We start from the raw sequence: 18,039 nt of genomic DNA, 5'->3' as shown, positions 1-18,039 counted from the left end.
TCATTAGGCATATAACTCAACCCCACTCTCATTTTTGCTTTCCTAGTGGTTACGTCACACCGAACTAACTCCACATTGCACGGTCACCCATGCCAACTGGATGCACTACCTTAGAATTTATGTTTCTTAACTGACAGAATAACCCCTCCTGCCTTCTTCCTATCCTTTATGTATACATTTTACACCACAAATTCCAGTTCTGCATTTCATATATCTGTGTGACACCATTTCTGTGGTATTCCAACAATATCCGCGTTTTATATCTTCACCAGCACTTCAACTTCATCAAATTTATTTACTAAACTCCTAGCATAGGTGTATATGCAAGTATACCTGCACCTGGTGTTACTCTAGCACAACCCATGTATTTTCTTATTACATGATGACTCCCAGCAGTTCTTGAAATCCCCAGCAACTTGCTTTCATTCCAATGCTGCTGCTCATTCCAATAGAAGCAGTGCAAGAATTAGTTTCACCTCTGTCTCCAGCTACTGTTAATCCATTAGTCTCTGAATCCCCTCTCCCAAGCCAGCAGGTTTGGGACCCACCTAACACTGCCTCGATAGCATCAGCAAATATTCTTGCACCCTTTCTATTTGATTGTATCTAATCCCTTTTGAAGCAGTCCCTCCTGTTAACAAGCACAGACCGTGCTGTGAAAAATTCTACCCCATGTACCTTGCACAATCTGTCCAGGGCCGAATTCATTGACAAGGGTCTCATCTTTTACTGCCTACTAACGTGTCTGTGCAGAATTGCAGACATTTTCAAAATTTAACCCTAACTCGCGAGTTTTTTCAACACTGTTAAGTCCGTAGGTCTCCTACTCTTAATGTTATTAGTGCCAACGTCTAGAACAATATCATCTTTTGTGCCCTTAAAAGATGATATCTGCTCTACAACTTCAACTTTTTCCCCTGAAACACATAACCTGGTCCTATTCCACCTATCCTTTTTGCACAATATATTTCCCGTTTCCCTGACAACAGAGTCACCAACAACTACTAGTTCCTTTGGGACCAGCGCATTCTGCCTTGGGGATTGCCGCTGTGTTGCCTGATGATTAGGTGCAAGCTCTAGCATTGATGTGGCAGCTGAGAACTTAATGGGCCTCGAATTTAAATCCTTCGAGGGCTTGCACTATGTTCTTCAGGCTCACGTAAAGGCCCATAACAACCCTGAGTTGGCGCCTAACATCTTCACTCTTTACATTGAGCACACACACACACACACACACAAAGACATTCCTCTTGGAAATATCATGTCCCGTTCCTGATTGTCCCTCAAACATCAAACAAGCAGAACATTTCGTTCGTAAGGCTGTGATTCTGTGGACGACCACCCCTCTGAGTTCTTCCCCGTGCCACAGCACTCACACTTCCTTGAGCCTTTTGCTTTGGTGCTATTGTCTAAGGTATGATTTCGGTTGAAATTCAATATAATTAACTATGCATATGAAGTTTAGATTACTGAATATATATATACATGATGCTTATGGTATACGTATTTCATATCGCCTACCAAGTTTAATTTATAAGTGTAGAGTTAAAACGTTGCGTTTGTAATTTCCAGGTAGTTATAATTGATAATAAATTTAACTATCTTTCGCCAGCCTACGTGATTCGTACCCTCCAGCGATCTATTTGCAATACTATATCTAGGCCGAATCACCGATACTAAAACCTGTACGAATATTAAGGAATTAAAAGTTAGAGAAAAACAAGAATTTCAAATCAATAAATAAAATAGTGGCTTCCGAAAAAAGCGTGTACTTCACAGCCTCGACAGCAGAACTAGGGGGTCTTTGAGTGGACCGTAGTTAAGTCCGCGTGATCGTTAATTGTGGTCAACAATTATATTGTGAGAGCCTTGGAAAACACAGTGGGGGCACAGTGTTCTCTGCGGACTTCCAATCTTCAGCAGTTGTCTACTTGGAAATGTTTAATGCCTAGCAGTAGGGAGCACTGGCATTTTCAACATGTGACATCCAATAATCATTCCTCTTTCAAACTTTGTCAGCTCTTTTTGACCGTGAGCTCATCGCTTTGCCTATTTTTTAAAATAATCCAGGCTCACCTTTATAGACGAAAATATTTGCATATTTTGTAGTCACACACTGTGACCTCCAGCTGCAGCCGAGTGGTCGAATACAGTAATACACTCGTTTCAATTGACCGTGGATCGAACCCCTGTGACTGCTAAATGCGGTGGTGTTCTTGTATTCTCTCTTTACCTTGTAAACTCCTCTGACTTCTGTTGTGGCTATCCCTGAGTATAAACAGAAAATTTATTTATTTTATCAGAGGGGTGTCCATATCCTTCGGTACGAAGCGTAGTAATATTCTGTAGATGAAAATTCTTGCAAGACGTCATTAGCAATGGCCAACAGGAGAACGTATTCACGCTTCAGGAAACCCATCTAAGTCGCTTATCAAAAACAGGTTCAGATAGACTGTAACACATCCTTGTTCTCCTTTCGGAGTGCTCACCTTGATGACGTCACTTGGCAACAACTTTACCTTTACTCTTTTTAAGAGATATTAAAGAAGTATATTGCACGCGACGGTGGTATAGCGGTTAGCATAGCTGCCTTCCAAGCAGTTGACCCGGGTTCGACTCCCGGCCGTCGCATTAATTTTTTTTCTTCCTTTCTTGTTGCATATGAAATGTATTTCCTATTCTGTTTATCACATTTCTACCCAGTCAAAATACTTTTATTTCACATTTTTAATTTTAGACAAAATAAATGCTTAGAGTACAATTTAAAAATTTAACCATGATATAAAAACATAACAGCAGCAATGAAAGTACAAATTCTGAGCACCCCCTCCTCACACGAGATTCCCGAATGGACTCTTCTGTGCCATTTAACTATTTTAGAATAGCCAGTTTAGTCAACCAATGAAAGTACCATATGATGCGTCCTCATTCATCTTTTGGAGTGCCCACTTTCATGGCATCATGGCTGTTTACACCTTACTTTGCTAAACACCTAACGAAATCTGGCAATGAATCTTCGAGTTGGCCGTCCACCCCATTCTTTTGCCTTTGAACATATTTATCGGTCGTGAAAGAAGTGGGCGTTTACGTATAGGCGCACTAGGCGTTCTGCCTATAGCCCTCAATATCTGAGGGCTAAAAAAGTTGAAATATATATACAAATGCACAAAATCTGTAACAGCAGGAGGGCCCCAAAAATCCCATCGCGTCTTAAAGGCCCACAACTTCTCTGAATTACTTGTAGCTGTTGGAGGACCATTTATCTCATTATTTATGAAAGAAATGATCTTCCGTGACTTCTTTAAACCATTGAAATCATCCCAAAAAATTTAGTTATGGACATAATCTCGTTCCCATAAACTTCTTTTAAATCTAATCTACAGATTTCAGAAGTGGTATTCTCCCCTGTTGCCGGAATCGCCGGCCCTTCCACTCCAGGCGGAAAAGAGCTGAGTCCGAATCCCGTCAATAACGTGAGCAATTTTTATGCACTTTTTCACAGCGTGTGGGTGCGTTGGTAGGTTACTTGGTCTCAGTCCAGGTAGCATGGTTTTCGTCCAGCAAACAGGCAAATTGACCACAGAACACTCGCAATTTTCAGACACATTATATACAATGCAATATAACCTAAGTCACTGATGTACCTCAAACCCTACAACCAACAATCAGAAGTGGTTGACTTAACCTAATAGAAAATTCTTGGGCAACTGTCCATCGACAGATGTCGAAATCACCAGTGCAGTCGGTTTAAGGATTACAAGAAAATATTTTTTAAGTAAGTTTTTTGAAAAATTCTCTACAAACCTTTCTGTAAAACAGTTAATGAAATCGTTGCTCAGCAGAAACAGGGGAAAACTGTTTTTTTCTCTCTCTCTCTCAATTTTACTGCTAAATGAAACCTATTGCAAAAGGAATCAGGTCAAAAACGTGTCTAGTCTTTGAGTTATTCAAGTTCAAAGATAATGCGGACAGAAGGACATAAGCACATTACTGTATAGATAAGATACTTTTGATATTATGCATAACTGAACTACAAACAGATGGGTGTTCAAAAATATAGTAATAATTTTATCGAAGGATTTTTAATGTACACGGTTATTCAATTAAAATACAATAAAGTCTGCGCTTCCAAAAAAATATATTAAAAACGAATACAGAATTCAATAAAAACTGTTACAAAATGTAGCAAAAGTGTTCAACTTGCTCGTGTAAACTAATAGTGCATTTGATGAAACTCTGCGAAGAATATGTTGAACAGTAGGGCAAATGAGATGAAATTTGCCTTATTTGGTACAGGACTCTTTGGATTTTTATTACTGAATGTCTCTTTGCATAAATTATTTGGAAGCAAGATAATCTTCCAAAGTAATCGCAGGTTGACTGATTAAAAATCTATTTACGAAAAGCACTAATAAATACTGTATTTCTCCTCAAATACCACTGCAGTCTCATCGAAACTGCCTTCTGCCACCTGTCGAAAAATATCTTGAATGGAGGAAAATTCCGTATAGGAAAGGACATAACAGAGTACTGACTGAAGAAAGGAATAATCTCGTATTTCAGGCTAGACTAATGAAAACAATTCAACGTTCAATATAAATGGGGTTTGATATACCTGCAAGGCATAGATGGACGTTGTGTTACTGTGGCTAAAAACATATCTCAGATGGCTGAAAGTGAACCCCGTGAAGTCACAAAGAACAGAAATACCACAAATCTGCGCAATTTCATCTTCTATCATCTTCTCGGCACACATCAGGGTTGTCCGAAAACCATCGAAGAATTGCTTGCTAGATGCGGGAAGGATTCCTGCAAAGAAACAAAACACTAGACTTGAATTGAACTGCTAGCCAAATTAGGCAGCTGCCGAGAGCAGCAATATTCGTAATCATAAATGCAGAAAATGTTATTGATTTTGCCAATGTACAATACGGAATTTTAAAAATTAATTAGAGGAAGATCCAGCGACAATGATTCGCCTAGAATGTCTAAGATGATTTCATCACCCGTGAAAACATACTGTTCACGGATTGTGCAAATTACCCACGAATTAAATTTGTTGAAAATTAAATGAAATGAATCAAATTTGTAAAAAAGTAATTAATAATTGCCGGATTTCTATTTGTCTGATTTTAATGAAATTTGATCTGATCCCACAAATATTTTAAGCAAGCCCAAATTTAAAATTTCATGAAAATCCGTCCATGGGAGTTGAGTTCCTCTGTTCCATGCGGACGGACATGGTGAAGTCAACAGGCGCTTATCATATACGCTAGAACGCTCCTAAAAACATTTAAAGTCTCTCTCTATCTATCTCTCTCTCTCTCTGTCTTTATAGTTCCTTGCTACCTTTATTGCTATTATAAATACTGCAATTCTGTGGTCAAATGAAGCAATAAAATTTATATTTCCTCTTGGCCGTACATTAAAATTACGTAAAAAGTATATTTAAATTATTGCAATAAATAACGTTACAAAATGTACAGTAACGCCGGTGTTAATTTGTTTTTAGATTATGACCCCAGTGGGTGGAACAGCAATGGTGACTAATGCCCCCCGCTTCGCAAAACATAATCTCTAATCTCAAACAGCGCAACTGCAGAACTATGTCAAGGATATTTGAAAAAGGGTCGCCGCAATTATAAACGTTGCCTTCTTATTAGATGACCCGCACTTCCTCTCCTTTTTAATTTATACTTCAGGTTCGCTCTAAAGAAAGAAATCTTGAACAGAAAGAAATCTCGATCTTACATTATTTCTACATTTTTCTGTTTATTAAGATGCAATCCTGAATTGCAGGCAGTTTACATTTGTTTCATTTTATAATCCTTGCACAGGTAGCGCAGTTAGTATAATCACCATAGTTTCTTAGACTATCTTGGGGTTCTGTTATTCTGTGTAACTCCAAGGGGATGATATGGCACTTTATTAAAATGATGTCAGCAGAAAACAGCTAGTAAAATGCCCTTGACTGCAATAGAAATGGGAGCCTCTTTAGGTGAAGTTAAAGATTCTCTTGTTAGATAAGCTACGATTGTTTTTAAATGACGGCGTAAATGAAATCACTGATGTACACGATTGCACAAGGCACTCTCGATGATCCAAGAACAAGATGGCAACGCTTTTGTTCTCTGCAATAGCAAAACGAGAAAGGAACAAACATCCAATGAGTTGAAAATTGGAGTTATTTCGTTAGAAACAACCATTCAAGAATTGAATTGCTCCACTGCTAGCAATCGGATGGAATGTGGAGGATGGTTCTTTTTTCTTTTTTTTTTTTGAAATGAGTGATCACTCTGTCTTTCGAAACAAAGAATTTTATGTCAAATTTTCATAAAATTGGAAAGGAACAAACGAGTTCCTTTCCAATTTTATGAAATCGCTAAATATTTGATACAAATCAAATATTTAGCGAAATTTATATAAACGAGATTACGCCTGCAGAAAGAATTGTTTGGACCACTGTTAATAATTTAAAACAAAAAAAAAAAAAAAAACACAAATTTAATACACAAACCTTGCACAAAAGCAGCAATGACCGGAGGAAAAAACGTCAGAATCTTCAATGGAAAATTGCCGAATTCACGAAAGTCAATAAACCAACCAGGTCAAAATCAAAAGTATAAACAACGTTGACGTTTTGTAATTAGTTTTAATAGAATTGTTTGTTCAGAATTCAACCTTCCTAATTATCTAAGAAAAAGGAAAGATATTTGGTCAGCTAATGTATTCTTGACCAGCACAATGAACCAACTGAAGACAATAACAAAGGAAGTTTAGCAAAGAAAAAAACAATTACTGAGGTTAAAAATATTTCGGAAAGTTATGTGCAATGATAAGCAAGATAAAAATAATTTACTTGCGACAGAAATAAAATTTCCTTTGCGACGGCCGGGAATCGAACCCGGGTCAACTGCTTGGAAGGCAGCTATGCTAACCACTATACCACCGTCGCTTGTTTATAACTGCCTCTAAAATTTTTCAAGACGTTTTGGAGGAATAATTTATGTTTATGTGTTGTCAGTATGTGGACTCCAGCGAAGAATGATGTTCAGCAACAGCATCGGAACCTGTTTCTGCCGACCAACTTAAAGTCAACAAAACGTGATAATATCTAGTACAGTATTTTGTATTTGTCATGCATGAATTTTTAGTATGGGATGCTTCAACACTCAGCGCACTTCTTTTCTTTTATTTATTATTATTATTTATTTTATTTTATTTTTTTTTTTTTGAGATTTGTTCTGAGACAACATACTGACTCCAAGTGTATATTTGTTTCCTCTAACTGTAAGATGAGAATTGAGAAAAATATTGGGAATGTGATTGAAGATTCTGTGAAGCCCTCACGGAAGAGCTTCTCCGTGGACAGAACCACTTTACCCATATGCACTTAGACAGCTCGCATTCTCCAAGCATATTGATAGCATTATATGGTGTTTTCAGAATTTGATGAGATTCTTTGGTTTTATTACTACCTTTCTACTTCGAACTTTGGGGTTTCTCTTTGTCTTTTCCCCATATTTTCGCTTGAACCTTTTCGATTCTATCCAGGTGAAAATCATCAAATATCTAAAGCAAGGGTTCGCAACTTTTCCATTATATCCATTATTTTAAAATTAAACAAGGTCCCGAGATCAGCTTATATTTCATTAAATTTAAATATTTAATCTTTAAATTTAAATGTTAATATTTCTTAAATCTATTTTAAATAAAAATTAAACAAAATAAAAGTATTCTGGTTACAGAATATCATATTTAAAGTTGCATAAGTAAAGTTGCAAATAAATCAGGGAAGTAATTAATGAGATTTCTAGCATTGGTGAGCTCGAGGAATTTATACTCTATGATATATCATCATTCTTCTCTTTCTTGATGATTTCCTTCTACTTCTGACTCTTGTTCTTTCTCTCCCCCCCCCCCCTCTCTCTCTCTCTCTCTCTCAGGGTAATTCAGAATTTTTTTTTTTTGGCTGGTGCAGCATAAGCCTCAGGCTTCCTTGCACCATACGGTTAATAATAATAATTACTATACTACAATACGAATCCCAGGCAGTACCAGAGACCCGAACCCACAAGCTGTATTGGGATCGCGCCATAATAACGGATAAGACCATCCCGCACAACAGACCGGACATAACCCTTGTGGGCAAGATGGAAAAGTCTATCTACCTGATTGACATAGCGGTGCCGAACACCAGAATACCCATGAGGAAAAAATGAGGAAGTACACGAACCTGAGACATGAGATCAAGGAGATGTGGCATATACAAGAAGTATCAACCATCCCAATCATCGTGTCAACAACTGGTATGGTACCAAATACTCTACATAGCAGCCTAGCAGCAATAAGTCCCCCAGAGAACACCTACAAGGAACTCCAGAAAGTCGCAATCCTGAACACCTGTAGGATAGTCAGAGATTTCCTCGACCGACAGTAACACCAGACATTACAATCACCCTGTGTACTTGGTAGCAGTACCCGTCACGGAGTGGAATCCCCCAATCAGGGAGAAATAATATAAGAGCAACAACAACAATAATAATAATATACTGTATTATTATTTCTGTACATCACGATCGACCAAAATATGCTTTGTGAGTTAATTTTTTTTTTCAGCTGGCAAATCAGCATGTTGTGCTGGCTGAAACACGCAGCAGAATCCACAGAGAAAATGTACTCCCTGTCTTCTTTCGCCTGAAATCGACTTCTCCAAACGAGTTGCAGATGGCAACGAATCCCAATTAAAATAGGCTGGAGGTTTCTAGTTTCAATTTGCACCAGAGGACATTGTTTCCGATTTGAACCCGCTGCTGCTGAGAATCTTTGGGCGTCCAACGAAGCATCAGCCAAACATGACATTAGTTTGTTGTTTTGTTTTGTTTTTTTTAATGCTGAGCAGGTGCTTTCCCTTATAATATAAAAAATGATTATTTTAATAGATATAGAAATGAGTTTGTTAATTCAGAAATCAGAATATCGAGTACAAATTTTACCAAAGATGAAAGGTTCTCGCCTGTGTTTATTTATAGGAGAAAGCCTTTTAATTTTATCTGAAAGAAAAGGAATATAGGGGAGTGCAAATTGAAATTGTTGTAAAGTTGATGTTTTTATGAAAATAATATATTTTCTCTCCATGAGGAGTCGGTATATTTGTTTTCACTAACTCTAAGATGGGAATTGAGAACAATAACGGGAAGAATATAAAAAATAATAGATGCTCCTTACTTTAAATCCCTTGATAAAAACGTTTTTTTCTTCCTTAGATCTCCCAGACACTTGCGAAGTTTATCTGAAGCCCTCAAGGAAGAGCTTCTCCTTGGATAGAATTCACTGTAAAGTACTCATATGTACGCAGACAGTACGCATTCTCCAAGCATACTGATAGCATTATATGGTGTTCTCAGAACTTGGTTAGATTCTTTGGTTTTATTAAGCTTTTCCTCAAAACATAATCGAATTAAATATGTCATACCCTTTCCTCCTTTATACTTCGAACGTTGTGGGTTCTGTTTGTCTTTGCCCCATATTTCTCATATGAACCTTTTCGATTCTATCCGGGTGAAAATCATCAAATATCTACAACAGGGGTTTGCAACTTTTTCCATTATATCCGTTATTTTAACAAGGTCGGTGATCAACTTATAATATTTTTTAAATAGTGTATCTCTAATTTAAATAAAAAACTATAATTATTATTGTAAATATATAATTATATACACTTGTTATTAATATTTTATTAAATTTATTTTTAAATAAAAACAAAAATGGTTCTGGTTATAAAAATTTCTCTATTATAAATATAATAGAGAAAATTATAAATATTATATTTATATGTACCTCGCTACGTAGGTACATATAAATTTAAATTAAAGTTGCAAACTAAATAATACAAATAATTAATGAGATTGCTAGCATTATTTCTGTGCATCACGATCGACCAAAGTATGATTTGTGGGTTAACGAGTTATTGAATTAAGATTATTACTCTATTTAATACACTCTTGAAATTAATAATATAGTTTATTCAGCTATTCCCCTAACTACTATACATTATGATAACGTTTCAGGTATCTTACCGATACCAATGGGTAAGGGGACTGTATAAATTAAAACTGTTAGAAAATTGATGAGTTTATGAAGATAATATATTTTTTTAGGATAAAGACATTTCGGTAACTAAAATTGTATGCAGAAAAAGAGATATACTTAAAAAGCTGTAAAAATTCTAATGCGACGGCCGGGAATCGAACCCGGGTCAACTGCTTGGAAGGCAGCTATGCTAACCACTATACCACCGTCGCTTGTATACAAAAAGGCTCTAACACACATAAAGAAATTTATAGATTAAATTGACTAACCACCTCGTTTCAGAAGAAATGATGGCGCAGGTAGCAGCACTTGAACCAGTTTCTCACAAAACAAGCCAGTTAGACAAATTCCCTGTAGGGTAATAGGTTGAATGCTATTGTGCGCTATTAATTATGGCTGTCAAGTATGAATTTTAATATACAGAATATTCCAACACACGATTTGTTTTTTCCTTTTAAATTTCGCTGAAGCAAGTCATGAGGACTTCAACGACCCGTGACCTATTAACTTGTATCTAAAAAGCCTATAAAATTTTCCTTCTGCTGAAGATGGAAGAATAGCGGTCGTATTTGCTAGCCTTGATTGTGCTGCCACCAACGGTTGCTGGCGATTAAAATTGATGGTAATTCCAATTGATATATCCTGCACAACTGTACCTAAACGAACCTCTATTCATGTTAAAGATATAAAAATTCTAAACAGTTATGATGGCTTCATTACGTTTCTTCGAAATACATTATTAACTGAAACGTTTAAAAATGATTAACGTTTACCTTGGCCCATTAAGGAATTTAGGCTGAGTTTAATTTAGTGGGTTGAATTTATCTTTTTTTTTAACTACGAATTTTGAATTTTGATTGTTATTCAAACTATTAAAACCCAGCCTTCCAAATAAGTTCATAAACCAACTCTGCGCAGATCAATTTACTTTCTCATTCATTTCAAAAGGCAACTGTGCGTTGTCCCCATGATGTGAACCAGAGCAGAAAAATTGTCCATCACAAAACATATTTTGGTCGATGGAGTGCAGAGAAATCAAAACAATACAATTTTCTTGAGGAAAATGCCACAAATTTCATTAATTTACTTTCCTGTTTGGTGAGGCGTCAAGATACAAAAGAAGCGCTTTGAGTGACCGTGATTTATGCAACTACTGAATAAGGTATAATGCTCTTGCATTCTCTCTCTCTTCTGACCTTGCGGTAGTTACAAATTATAAACACAAAATTTGTTATAATTTTTTAAATTTCATTTTAATAGAGACACACTTTACATTTAAAGAGGAATACACTTGTAAACAGTTCTGATAGGTAGATCCCGAGACTTTTATTACAGTACTTTTAAAGTATCTTTTTTTTTTTTTTGGACGCTGATATTCTATAATCTCTTTATGAACACCATGTGCCATGTAAATATTACTATTAGTAGTGGTAAAATATTCAACAAAGCAAACTTATAAAACACCAGCTAAAAAGGCCTTCACACATCACCTGTCCGTCTAACCAATAATTTGTCTGACTTTTCCTGGAATTTTTTTTCAAACTACTACACCTCCACAAAAACACGGAAATTTATGCAGCAATCAATCACCCGCTGGCTGATGGTAAATTTTCACACATCTTTCCTGCAACCATTTTTCCTCAATTTGAATTTTTACTACCCCCACAAGAGTGTGTAGTGTGAACAAGAGGAAGAATGCCATCGGTGCTGAACTTGCTGAATCCATTCAAAGCCTTACCCGCCACGATTAGATCACCTCGCAAATGCCTAGTCTCCAGATGTTGCAATTTACAGAACTGAAACATTTCTTGGTAAGATATTACCCCTTTGTTCCCTTCACCAATATCTGCACTTGTTCCAGCTCACTTGCACTCTTCCTAAAATGAGCCCTACAGACCTGCATGCATTACTCAAGATGCAGCCTAGCCATTGCTTTGTACAATGGGATGATCACCCTCTTATCCTTTCTAGCAAAGTTCCTGTACAGAAATGACAAAACCCCATGAGCTGTGCCAGCAGCCTCTGCACTGGTCATAAACTTCATATTTGATTACGCAATTACCTCAGGTCTTTTCATTTTCCACTACCCTGAGTGTAGTGTGGTACTACACTCATTTCATGGAACGTTAATCTGAGATTGCTGCTACCCATACACAATACCTTGCATTGGTCAGTGTCAGTGTTTTATTTTATTATTTTATTATTATCATCAGTTTGTTTCTCTTAGGAGAACACCCGGTTACAGCCACTGGCTAGGGGGTGATCATACATGTACAACTATGTTACAAAATGTAATACAATTATAAAATACATGAAATACATGACATCTGATTTATAAGTACACTTTATCTGGAATATAAAATATTTGAGTTATTAATTACTCGCAAAGGCTTTTACCACTTAACTACTGTAAACTGGTAAGAACATAATACCGTGACAACCGAAGCATACCTTCTGTTTAAACACACACAAATGGGAGTTTCACAATATTTACAGCCAAACAACGTACAGCATATGAAACAACAGGAATGACCGCGATACAGCAAAATAAAAATTTGAAAGTTCAATTTTCCAGCAGCCGTCTTCTTCTGTGGGGATTAGAGTGGGGTAGGTAGGACAATCCTAACACCTATTTCTTGATGAGGTCGGGTTTCCTACAGACCAGTGGCTCGTGCCTGGCCGAACAAGGTACGGAAACTGTATCCTTACATCTGTATTTGCAAGTAAGAGTTTCTGAGAACTTCCTTTCTCTAGGATTTGCAATTGTAGAGCTTTTCAGGATTGATATTGAGGTTGTTGAACAGCTGGATGGTGTTTGCTGGAAAGAATCTTCCGAGGCTATCCATCTGCCTAAATGCCGCTTTCAATTGCGGTTCCTTATCTGCAACTCGTCTTGGTTTTTCGTCGGGTATTATTATCCACTCTCGGGCTTTCGGTGCATCCAGTCGTCCCGTTAAAAGCTGAGCGAGGGTCATTATGTTTCTTGACGTGATTATTTGTCTCCAGGGTGTGACCTTTAAATTGGAGTATAGTATAGCTCTTGAGATGGTAAAAGGCTTAGCTGAAATTCTGTTCAGCCATCTCAAGAGCCAGTATTCGAGTCCTAGAAAGGCTTTGATACTGCTTTCGGGAGCTGAAGACCAGATTTGTGCCGCGTATAGGGGAACAGGACTAACACATCTGTTGATGTATTGCTTCATCAGACCGGGGTCTTTAATACCGGTGAGCTCCTGCCTGGTTGCCCAAAGCGCCGCGTATGTTTTGTTACGGATGTATGCGAAGTTCGGGCGGAAGGTCAGGTCTTCGTCCCACTTGAGTCCAAGATCAATGTGTGACTCTGCCTTTTGGACGAGGATGCCGTTCACAAATATTTCCATTTTGTTTAGCTTTATTTTATTTGTGAAAGTCATTTGTGCCGTCTTTTTTTTTCATCCAACCGCAGCCCGATACAATCTAGATACTCTTGAAATTCTTTTATTTTAGTACTAGCCACTTGGTTGTGGTAGTCAGCTGATTTCTGATCTTCTCAGGCAATAAAAAATATCATCGGCGTATGTGATGAAGTGCTTCTTGTTCTGGGCTAAGAAGGGTTCGAGGGCTATGGCAAAAAGTGTGGCAGACAAGACTCCGCCTTGCGGGACACCTTTATCAACCTCATACGTTGCGCACATGTTTTCGTTTGTCACCGCAATCTGTCTGCGCCGAAGAGTGCTCTTTAATAAATGGAGGGCATTTCCTGTAATGTGAAAGTAGTCCTGCAGAATGACTATGATAGCGGGGATGGATATGTTATCATACGCGGCTGCCACGTCTAAAAAGACTACGTCCACCTGCTGCTTGCTGTTTAGTGCTTGTTGGATCCTTAGCAGTGTCCCTATGAGATTGGTGATGTTTGATCTCTGTGGAAGTACTGAGTGCAGGTATTGTGGCCTGTCCTTAAAGCAATGCTCGATGATGGTGTGCAGGATCGTTTTTTCAAAGATTTTTTTCTAACAGCATCCGATAGCGATTGGTCTGAAGTCTTTTACAGATTTTGGGTTTTTTATTTTGGGGATAGGTTTTACAAAATAGCCTTTCCACAGCTTCGGGAAGTTTTCCTCCATCAAAATTCTCTGGAATATGTGTAGTAGTAGATCGATGATGTAACAGCTACAGATTTTGATCATAAATAGTGGGAAATTATCTGGCCCAATCGTTGCTTTATTTGGGAGGCTGTTGATTGCACTTTTTAAGTTGTCTCTGCTGATACTGATTTCCTTTAGATGTTCATTGTTAATAACAATCCGATTACTATTGATATATTTCTTAAACCTCTTGATTACATCTTGTATCCTATTACTGTTTGCTTCGCTGTCAATTTGGTTTTCCTTGAGTGGTGTTCCGAAAGTGGCTTCGGTCCATTCCATAAAGGATGCCTCAGTCATTTTATGCACCAGACTTTTTTTTGCTGACAATTCTTTTGCCTTTTTTTAGTTTTGCTTTAGCCATATCTATGTGTGCCCGTTTCTTCCCCTTCATGAAACGTGCTCTTTCATGTTTGTACCGGGTGTGGTCCTCTGGATGCCCAGTTCTTTTCCATTTCCTGAACAATTTTTGCTTATTTTTGAAGATTACTTTCAATTGGAGTTGAACCAGGGCTTTGCCTTGTCTGATAATTTTATTTCCTTAGATGCTCCTTCTTCAGCCATATGCATGAGTGATTGTGAGAGCGCTGGTAAGGCGTCATCAGTGCCCAAAAGGTATAGGTTTTGCCAATTATACGTCATCAGATGTTTCAGAATGACGTCACTTTTAATATATTTTGATGAGAAGATTATCTTTGTATCACTTTTTGGATACGGACCAGTTTGACGGATGTCCCGGATTCTTCTTAAAGTGGCTTCACACGTGAGTGGTTGGTGATCCGAATTGAATTTCATGTAGTTACATGTAGTTATTCCTCAACTTTATATCTCGGGTATTGTAGTATATGAGATCCAGGCACTGAGTTCCTCTTGTTGCTGGTGTTTTCAATTGGATCATGTTTAAAGCTTTCATTGTATCGTCCAACTCGCTTTTTGCCTCCCTATAAAACATCGGTAGTTTTGGTAGTGGCATATTTAGGTCCCCCATTATGATTGTGTCTGTGTTCGTGCTCAGGTTTGAGGTGAGCCACGTAAGAAACTCGGCTCTGTTTTCTTTAGTGTGCTCCGGTGGTAGGTATATTACGCCTAATTGCAATCTCCTCGTTTCCATACCAAAAGTGGTAATGATAACCTCGAAATTTTTCGATTGCACCTCGAGTTCGTTGACTACTGAGAATCTTTCTTGAAGAGAATCATTACACCGCCTCCTCTTTTACTCTCTCTTCCATTTGGGATGCAATTGTAACCGGAGGAGTGTGCAAGGGCGTCCAGGTGTCTGTTGTTATGGAGCCATGTTTCAACTAAGCATATGCAATTCATTCTCCGAGTTGAGTAGTAAGGTTTGTAGTTCGTGAAGCTTATTCGATATGCTTCTTACGTTTTGCAAGAAGATAATAATCTGGTTCGATCCTTTTGCGAGAGTTAAATTGACTGTTGATTGCTATTGGGCTCTTCGTAGGTTCGCTGTGCTGTTCCTAATTGTGGGCCTCTCAGCCCTTTCTCTGTATGTCTTCACTAGCGTTCCTACTGGCTAGATGTTTCTGTCCAAGAGCCGTCCTTCACTATTTAGTGAGCAGGAGAGTACGAAAGAGGAATATGCAGGATGTCTTGTGCGTATTTGCTTGACCTATACGTCAATCCCTAATCCTCTGTCGCACATTTCTTTAATAAGATTTGGACCTCTCTGCGGGTTGAGTCTTGAGATAAATATCTTTCCTCTGGTTTGTACAGAGGATTTGTTAAATCTATCGGCAAGCCTCTGACTGTGTCCTGCGACAAGTTTTGTTGTGGTCTCGGTTCTATTGTGCTCATCATTGATTTGATTTGTTCTTTGAACCCTATAATCCGCGAGATTGTTCTCAAACATGGATTGATTTGTGCGGGAGGGTCTGAATGGGGCAGATTCACTCGTCTTGTTTTGCTGCGGTGTCTTCGGGGGAATGGCCGCAATCTGTGCAAAGGTAGGTTGTCTAATAAACCCAGTATTTATTTCAGCCGTCATTGTACTCTAGGGGTTGTCATGGGTTGATAGGGAGAGGGGACTAGCTTTGGCGGGGTCTATTCTTGTTTCTGGCCTAGTCGTGTAGTTTTTCTCAGTGGAGATTTCAGATCCTGACACTCTTAGACGCAGTAGTGACTCGCCTCCCTCATTTCTAAAGTTATTATTCTTATCGTTCCTTGCTTTTCCCTTCGTATCCCTCTGTAATTTGGATGTCTGCGTATGCTGATCTGTCCGTGCCTTATCCGCATCCTTGTATTATGCCCTATTTTCCTGTTTCTTCATAGCTAGTACAGCAGTGTCAATTCTTCTATCCGTTAGTTGTATCTGCGCTAATAGTGTGTTCAATTTTTCTTCTAATAACTTTTGACTTCTACCGATTTTAATGTTTTGCTCCCTTAGCTCATTGTTCTTCTCTTGGGTCTCCCGTAGGGCCCTGTACATCGGAGAGAGGAGCTGTGTTAAGTAATATTCATGATTGCTCGTGTAGGGTTCCGAGCCGCAGTGTTGGTTTTTCCCAGTTCCATTGCAATGAGGGCATTCAGCAACACGCTGTACAACGAAGTTTGAAATTTTTTCAGTGTCTTGGGTTCTGCTGAGAAGTCTCCGATGTTCGCAGTCATCTGGACATGCGTCGCACCCGGGGATTTCCGTTATCGAGTCACCAATGACATTAATTGGTTCTTCGGGTACCCCAGAGAACATACCTTGAGAGGAGTCCGTAGTCTCGCGATCGCTGCAGGCGTCATCGGCCGACTCGCCTTCGCTAGACTCTTCTTTAGACGGCTTATTTGCCTTTTCACCGCCATCGTTCTCTTTCGTGGATTTACATGTTAAACAAAGAAATTTCTTCTTTCTCGATCGATTAAGTCGAGATATGTCAACCGATGAGCAACACCTCCCAATAACCGCCTTGCATCCAGTGCATTTGTTCACTTTTTGGCATGTATTACATATTTGATCAGTTGCTTCTGATCCCTGTTTTTCCATACTTTGTAATCCAGACATGTGTTTCCCTTTGGCTTTTAAGGTCTCTCTTTCCCTGAGGGCAAAAGAAGTATAGTGAGCTACTGTAACTTTACTAAGGCCTTTCTGTCCACCTATTAAGGGGAAGTACAGCGGGAGGTATGACCTTGTAGTGATTTCGGAAGACTACCCTCGGTAGGCGGGCACGTTGCGTATATACGAACTAGAAAATGTCCAATCAGATATTCGCAGTTTTAATCTTTAGAAATAATATTTACCCGCATGCTTTAGTCTTCTGTTGGTACTTGTTTCAGAAGCTGGAGAAGAGAGCTACCCACTGATACCAAATACTCTTAGTTTGACACTTTTAATCCATACTAAATTAAGGTAAAAAGCGAAGCACCATAATTCAGCAGTTAGTCAACTTCCGCCACCTAGTGGCTATCAAAAAATTTCAAAATTGTCAAGTAATTTTTCTACATCTTCTTGCACTAGCTTACCCTGATTGCTGTCATTAGGCACCCTGCCTGCCTTTATATTATCTGCAAACTTTGACGATTTAGCATAAAATGCCGTCATCAATATCATTAATAAATATAGAAGACAAAAATGGGCCCAGGATTCAGCTAATAACATTAGTCCACGAAGAACCTTGTCCATGAATAGCTTTAATACATTCTGTCTTCTTCCCACAGGTACATTTATTAGGGGATATGGTCCTATTACATATGCCTTTTACGAAATAAACAAATAAATCCTTAGTAAACAAATTCGTTAGCAAATCCTTACAAACCTTAACAAGTAAACAAATTCTCAGGAAAACATTTTAGTAAAGTCTTCGTGGACTTCTTTAATAAA

At 38.2% G+C, this 18,039-nt stretch overlaps 1 protein-coding gene and 3 non-coding genes across 6 annotated transcripts in view; 1 reads left to right on the top strand and 3 right to left on the bottom strand.

The window, feature by feature from the left end:
• LOC150077677 (alpha-tocopherol transfer protein-like) overlaps nucleotides 1-18,039 on the bottom strand; it is a 73,747-nt gene that overhangs the window by 13,343 nt on the left and 42,365 nt on the right. For all 3 annotated transcript variants that reach the window (XM_090384663.1, XM_090384665.1, XM_090384662.1), the window contains exon 4: nucleotides 4,616-4,809. In XM_090384663.1, the coding sequence (XP_090240789.1) occupies nucleotides 4,616-4,809 (194 nt within the window). The remainder of the gene's footprint in view (nucleotides 1-4,615; nucleotides 4,810-18,039) is intronic.
• Nucleotides 2,560-2,631, top strand: TRNAG-UCC (transfer RNA glycine (anticodon UCC)). The gene has a single exon. It is a non-coding gene; the product is annotated as a tRNA-Gly (tRNA).
• Nucleotides 6,884-6,955, bottom strand: TRNAG-UCC (transfer RNA glycine (anticodon UCC)). Its single transcript has one exon. It is a non-coding gene; the product is annotated as a tRNA-Gly (tRNA).
• On the bottom strand, nucleotides 10,233-10,304 carry TRNAG-UCC (transfer RNA glycine (anticodon UCC)). The gene has a single exon. It is a non-coding gene; the product is annotated as a tRNA-Gly (tRNA).

This window comes from Mastigoproctus giganteus, chromosome 11 (genome assembly GCF_048544385.1).
Source record: "Mastigoproctus giganteus isolate SK-2022 chromosome 11, ASM4854438v1, whole genome shotgun sequence".
Taxonomy (NCBI): Eukaryota; Metazoa; Arthropoda; class Arachnida; order Uropygi; family Thelyphonidae; genus Mastigoproctus; species Mastigoproctus giganteus.
Note: the sequence above shows the minus strand (reverse complement) of the source record. Positions and strands in the feature narration are given on the sequence as shown.